This window comes from Bidens hawaiensis, unplaced genomic scaffold (assembly GCF_021521415.1).
Source record: "Bidens hawaiensis isolate Kalapana, Puna unplaced genomic scaffold, B.hawaiensis_p1.1 tig00076358_1, whole genome shotgun sequence".
Lineage (NCBI taxonomy): Eukaryota > Viridiplantae > Streptophyta > Magnoliopsida > Asterales > Asteraceae > Bidens > Bidens hawaiensis.
The window spans coordinates 18,885-25,883 of NW_027503170.1; the positions used below are offsets into that span (position 1 = coordinate 18,885).

At 35.9% G+C, this 6,999-nt stretch overlaps 1 protein-coding gene across 1 annotated transcript; it reads right to left on the bottom strand.

Moving 5' to 3' along the window:
- Positions 1 to 651: 651 nt before the first annotated feature.
- LOC143606643 (secreted RxLR effector protein 161-like) lies at positions 652 to 1,383 on the bottom strand. Its single transcript, XM_077082343.1, has 2 exons — positions 1,071 to 1,383; positions 652 to 791 (listed from the first exon to the last, which is right to left on the bottom strand). The coding sequence occupies exons 1-2, from the start codon at positions 1,381 to 1,383 to the stop codon at positions 652 to 654; spliced, it is 453 nt and encodes a 150-aa protein (XP_076938458.1).
- Between the last annotated feature and the right edge of the window lie 5,616 nt (positions 1,384 to 6,999).

A 6,999-nucleotide genomic window follows, 5' to 3' on the forward strand; every position in this document is an offset into this window, starting at 1 on the left:
AACTCCCTATTATTTATTACTTTGTCACTCCTTAACTCTAAAATGGTAACACATGTATTAATAAAAGCTCGATAAAAATAGTTTAATGCGGAATTTGGTATTAATTTTTAAAATGTATTAACTATGTGTAAATGCAGTTCCAGCTTTACAATATTGGCAACCGTAATCATTTTACCTAGCTATAATAGTTTAAACCCAAAACTTAAGTTGCTAGTTTGACAAAGGTACGTCTCAGTTTGCATATACAAAATCTGGTTATGATACTTTGCTTTAATGTATATGTCTACATCATCATTCATTAGCAAATTTAAAGATAAGGGTGATTACACATTAATATATACAAGGTAATAGCACGAGCTCCAAACAATTATTTCCACAATTGATTAAAGGTGATTAAAGGTAAGTACCAAGAATTAAAACAAGAAATTAAGATGAACAAGATGATGATATATAGAGAATTTTAGGGTTTGTATTAACAAGAAAAATGAAATGAATTAATAGACTGACTCAAAGTCTGTTTATACAAACAAGAAAAATAGAAAATTACAATATCAGTCCTCTACTTCTAGAACAAACAACAAATAACCTCTAACTATTATTAACTATCTAGCTAACTTGGAGTTACATCTAAATCCTCCAACATACTCCCCTCTAATTCCAAGCATCTTGTAGGTCTTCTAAACCAAGCAAGAACCTCATTTCAGTGAACTTTACCGTTGGCAATGGTTTAGTCAAAGCATTACCCTTACGCATACTACCACTAACAAATTCCACCCAAATTTGTTCTTTCTCTGTACACTCTTATAAAATGGCACTTTGTATTAATATGTTTACTCCTGCCATGAAAAACCAGATTTCTCATCAAAGCAATAGTTGGCTTATTGTCCACATAGATTGTTACCATTTCTTGCTTCTTGCATGTCATTTCTTCTAATAGTCCTTGTAACCACAGAGCTTGACATGTTGCAGAGGTTACAACTATAAATTCTGCCTCACAAGAAGACAATGCAACAATTTGTTTCTTCTGAGAATGCCAAGAAACTGGAAATTATTGTAATACAACACATTACCTGAAGTGCTCTTCCCATCATCACTTTCAGTTAACTGGTTACTATCACTATATCCCACCAAATCACCACCATCATGCCTCCCATGCTTAATGTCAAATTGCATTGTACCTCTAGCATATCTAACCATATGCTTTATAGCCTTCAAATGAGTATCTCTTGGATTTTGCATAAATATACTCAAATAACCAACAGCAAAACACAAGTCTGGTCTAGTTTGAGTCAAATACCTCAAAGAGCCTATCATTTTCCTGTACTTTGTTGGATCCACTTCCTCTCCACCCTCAGTCTTGAATAACTTCAAACCATGCTCCATAGGAGTTTTTTGTTTCATTGCAAAAACCCAACCATCTTGACTATCTTTTCAGCATATACAGACTGCTTAATCATGATTCCTTTGTGAAACCTTTATTCCCAAATAATAGCATAACAAGCCCAAATCTATCATTTCAAACTTTGACATCATTTGTTGCTTAAATTCACTAATTTCCACTTGATTACTTCTTGTCACAAGTAGATCATCTACATATACCCCTATAATCAAGGTTGACCCTGCCTTTATCCTCACATAAACAACTTGTTCATGTTGGTATCTTTTGAATCCAAACTCTTTCAACAATCCAACCTTAAATTCCATGCTCTAGGAGCTTGTCTTAGGCCATAAAGAGCCTTTGACAACTTATACATATACACTTTTATCTCAGCCCTTTTCTTCTCATACCATTCAGGTAGGTTGTTTGACAAAGAATATTTGTTTCAACTCACCATGAAGAAAAGCAGCTTTTACATCCATATGGTAAACTTTCCACCCCATTTTTGGCTGACGTAGCTAACAACAACCTTATAGTCTCTATCCTTACAACATGAGCAAAAGATTCCTCAAAGTCAATCCCTAATTGTTGTACATAACCCTTGGAAACTAACCTTGCTTTGTGCTCTGTAATATTTCCCGTAGCATCCCTTTTTAATTTGTAAACCCACTTTAACCCTATTAGGTTACATTTCAAAGGAGGATAAGTGAGTATCCAAGTCTTATTCTTCTCAATGGCCTCAATTTCTTCATCCATTGCATGTCTCCAGACCTTCTCTTTCACTGCTTCAAGATAAGACACGGGTTCCCTTTCTTTAATAAGAAGAAGTTCAACAAGATTAACATCATTTTTTCTACTAGTAACATATCTAAGATTACCATCTAGAAAAAATCACTTAGTCTAAAGGTAAAACAAAAGTTCTATTAGACCTTCTCAATTCAACTTGACCAGAACCACCTACACTATGGCTTGTAGATGCTTGATCAGCTTGAACTGGTTTAATTCTGGCGCTGGTCCATCTTCATTTTCATTATGCACATGAAGCTCCCCTTCCATAGATTGAAAACTATTATCTGTGATAAAGAACTCAACCCAACTAGGAGTCCCATCATTCACCTCATTCAAATAGTTTGACCAATCCCAGTTCCTAACCTCTCCAAACTTTACATCCCTACTAACAACAATTTTCTTATTGTTAGCATCATACATCCTATGTGACTTAGTACCTTCTTCTACTACAAGATACACCATTGACATATGATGTGGTGTGCGCATGCAATATAAATGTAATGGATTGGGAGATTTAGCTTTCGCACAAGATCGTGTTTTAAATTTATAAAAGTGATTTCTACTAAGACTAAACACACACAAAATAGGCAAGTGTATATATCGTATATGTAGAATATTATTGGTAAGAACCAAGTATCGATCCGTGGACACAATTTTTTCGAATAATGAATCTTCGTCTTTCTTTAATCTGAGGGTTTAATCATTTTGAGGTTGATTTTCAAACTTTTTATAAAATAGAAATACTTATATATAATATATAGGTTGTCACACCCCGACTTTAGGGCCTAGGCGTGTGACCACAAGTTGGTACCTGTTTTGTAAATAAATCAGAGTTGCGGATTTTATTTCAGCGGAAGTCTTTAATAAAATATTATTACTTTGAAAACTTATTAGCGGAAGTCTTTAGTAAAATCATATTGAAAACTTATTATTAAAAACTCGGGTTTGAATACCCGTTTGTTATTTCAAATACCTTTCTTTTAGAAATCATAACTCTTTGTAATATTTTCAAATAAAATATCTGAGCCATCAGATAGCATCTAATGACTATAACTCCAATCTTCTATTTTCCTTTTGCTTGTCTGTTCTAACCTTTCTTGTTTTCCCTGTAATCATGGGTGGTAAAATACGTCAGCACAAAGATGGTGAATAACGCTGACTCTAAAATCTCTTTTCAATACCTTTGTGAAACCAACAATAATACCTTTGTGACTACTCATTAGGCACCCAACTGAATTGGGATAAAATTACCCTAAGTACCATGTACAATTAATTATATACACAATATCATTCTCTGAACAGTCCCGTAGACCTTCAGAGGCATGTTTGATGATATGCATGGCCTCGGGGAAATGCCGAGTCACCATGTATGTTTGGATCCAGACACATGTATACTCTTAATCAGAGTGTCCGTTTCTTATTATTGTACACAAAGTTTTTAAGGATTCGTAAATCCTATGCAAACATTCAGACTCATTATAAAATGTTTGGGGCGTATTCACCTTGTCGTTTTGGGATCGGCTTCAACACCGTCCGAGGGTCTTTCCCTTGCTATCTCGCACCTATAGTACGAGTATAGCCTTCTCTTTTGGATCTGCTTCAATACACTGTCCGAGGGTCTTTCCCTCTTCTTTGTTATCTCGCACCTATAGTACGAGTATAACTTTTATATAAATAACTAGATCAACGATCTAGCTTCAGACCTTTAGTCCGTTTTATATAGCTTTAACCTTGATAAAAGCATTTGTTTATTCAAAACATTTGGACCTTTAGTCCCTTTGTTTGTTTATCATTTACACACGATGTTTCTTCTTCAAGAGGAAACATTACTTTATAATATTATATTTCTTAACAATAAAGAAATACTATTTAATTATATCTCCTGAATAAACTTGCTTTACGTTTCTTAATCAAGAAGAAACTATATTTTAACTATAACATTTGCTTAAGGAAAGTTATTTTATTCTTAATCGTAATCAAGGTTTGGCTATAACCTCGACTTTGGTCTAAGCCATTTATAATATAATAATAACTTAGGCAGAACTCCTTACCTCGCACGGGTATTCGGAGTTAGATATTCCTAAGTTTATACGGGCAGCACTTCTACTCTATGCACGTTTATCGAGACGTTCTTGATTAACTCTTCTTGGCACGCAAATCGAGGCAATGTTTGGTCACCGGGTTGTGCTCGTACTTCGAGACAGAATGTCGGGTTTCTTGAGTGGCACGTACTTCGAGGAAAAACACCGGGTATTTGATACGGATTACGAGGTTATGATTGTCGGGTCGGTGGCACGCAAAACGGTGTTTGGTACGCAAACCGAGGTAGAGAGAGAGTAACAATCTAGAGAGAGAGTGGTTGTGATGTGTGTGTATGAAGTGAGCCGGACCCCCTCCTATTTATAGCTGATTTTGGATCCCATCGTGTACCGCGATGGGTCCTCTCCCTGGCCTCGTCGCGTACCGCGACCGACACGTGTCGACACGTTGCCACGTGTCACCTGAGTGTGACACGTGTTCGTGAGTCATCACGGCCCATCGCGTACCGCGATGGCCGTCCTTTTGGACTCATCGCATACCGTGATGGGTCCCTTAATATTATTTTTCACTTTTGGTCCTTTATCTTTTGTGGCTTGTCACTTATGGTCTAATTCTGGTCCATCAAGTGCAAATTGCGCCATCAAAGCGCCACATTGCGCCCAACGCCCTTCGCCTTTGCCTTCGCCTTCGTCTTCGCCATCGCCATCGTCCTCGTCCTCGCCCGAGCACGAGCCCGAGCGCGTGCGCGTCAGGTGCTACGCACCCTCCGCTAGGACCACTTGGTGCATGATATTCATAAAAGAATATAACTATGGAAATTCTATCTCTTATAAAGAGCTTCCATTTCTTTACCACTTTCCATGTGGGATGGGATTTACATTCCTTATTTATACCCAAGTAAAGTGCTTCCTTTTTCTTACATCCTTCCATGTGGGATGGAGTTTCCTTCATGTAAGAAGACTTAACTTAGGAAATATTTTTATTTCCTTATTTTCTTATAATTCCTTATTTAATATTTTCTCATGACTTGTCTTTATATCATTTTTGATCCCTCAACTTTCCTAAGTTGTTAAATTTAGATCGAAATTTTGGGGATGTTACATAGGTGACAAGAAGAGAAATTCTAAGTGAGTAATTCAACTATATGAAGGTTACCATCTAAGATCAAGAATGCACTCCATTATTCCTTGATGATTATTAAATAAACATGTGATAAACTTGTTCTAATAATATATGATAGAATAGTCTCTCATTTCTAAGTGAACATATTCTATGACATAAAAGAAAGTAGCATGCGCATTTTAAAGTCCATCATTTCCTAATGTCATGCTACCACGAGAATGTCAATTTAAGTAGACAAGAAGTTTGGTATAGTAGAAAGATTAGGATTGACTTCTATTTCTCAAATACCAATCCTAACAACTTCAAGTGGTTGTAGTTAACTCACACAACCTCCCCTTGGTTGATTTAATTAGGTTATAAGTACGCATTCTACTAACATATGATTTCTTTAACTAGTATGATAACCTAATCAATCGTGTTAACAATGTTATTTTAGAGTTATCAAAACTAGATAAATAGATCATAACTTATATCTCATCATTTCTAAGTACAACATAAGGATCCATGTTTTATCTTGAATAAGTTATCAAAGTATTCTTTTTACCATTTCTAGTTTCCAAGAACATGAGTTAACATGAATGATTATTAGTCATCAACCTTGATGTATTGAGTTAAAGTGATAAAACATTTCTTCATCAAAGGATATTTGCAAAATAACCATGTACTATACCAAACTAAACCACATGTTTCACATAATCATCAAGTAAAACAAAGCTTCTTCGTAGATTAGATGGTGAATTGAGTTTAGCTCACAATAAGCATTGTTTTGAACATTAAAGAGATGATGATAACAAACACATGATTAAACTAGAACAATCTAACAAAATGTGGATGAATCTTCCTTCTTAATGATGATGATGGATGATAATGATGATGGTAATGATGGATGACAATGGTAACCTCCAAGCCTTTAAACTCTCCACAATATCTTCAATATGAGTGTAATGTGGGCGTTTTTATAAGAGAAACCCGTTTAGAGATTTTCTTCAAACACACTTCATCAATGCAATAAGAGCCTCTATTTACAGGCAGTCTGGAGTGAGAGGCACGGCCCCGTGCTTCTAGAGGCACGCCCCCGTGTCCAGGTGTCCAGTTGCATTAAATGTTGTCAGATCGTACATGATGACTCACCACAGGGGCGTGCTTCCTGAGGCACGGCCTTGTGTTTTTTTATGACACGTGATAATTCTTTTTGTCTTATCTGAAGGTGACCACGGCCCCGTGGTTGATTAAGCACGGCCCCGTGCTTCTGTGTCAAATATTTGTCTTTTCTTGTATATTTTTGTCTTTTCTTGTTTTAGAAGCATGGGGGCATGGTCAGGGAAGCACGAGGACATGGTTGGGGTTTTTTCTTGGATTTTCTTTCGTTTTTCTTCGTCTTTTTGCTTGTTTCTTCGTTTAAGGATTGGGTTTACCTGAAATTGCATTTTAATGTGATAAGTAGCCTTCTGAGCTATGTTATTTGATAGAAGTTGCAGTTTTTAGAGATTATTTGATGCTAAAAAATGTATAATTTTATGTACATCAGCATACTTATATCATCATGTTTTTTCAAACCAGGCTTTGTTACTTTTACATGTCCAACACACTCAAAATCTCTTAGATGTTTCAAATCAGGTCGCTTACCTTTAATAACTTCATATGGAGTTAATTCTTTTAAGGCCTTATTT

Bases quoted from the DNA above. Each gene is read 5' to 3' on its own strand.
- LOC143606643 (XM_077082343.1), bottom strand. From the start codon at position 1,383: ATGGAGCATGGTTTGAAGTTATTCAAGACTGAGGGTGGAGAGGAAGTG. The intron at 792-1,070 runs GTAATGTGTTGT...AAGAGTGTACAG, and splicing joins TGATGGGAAGAGCACTTCAG to AGAAAGAACAAATTTGGGTG.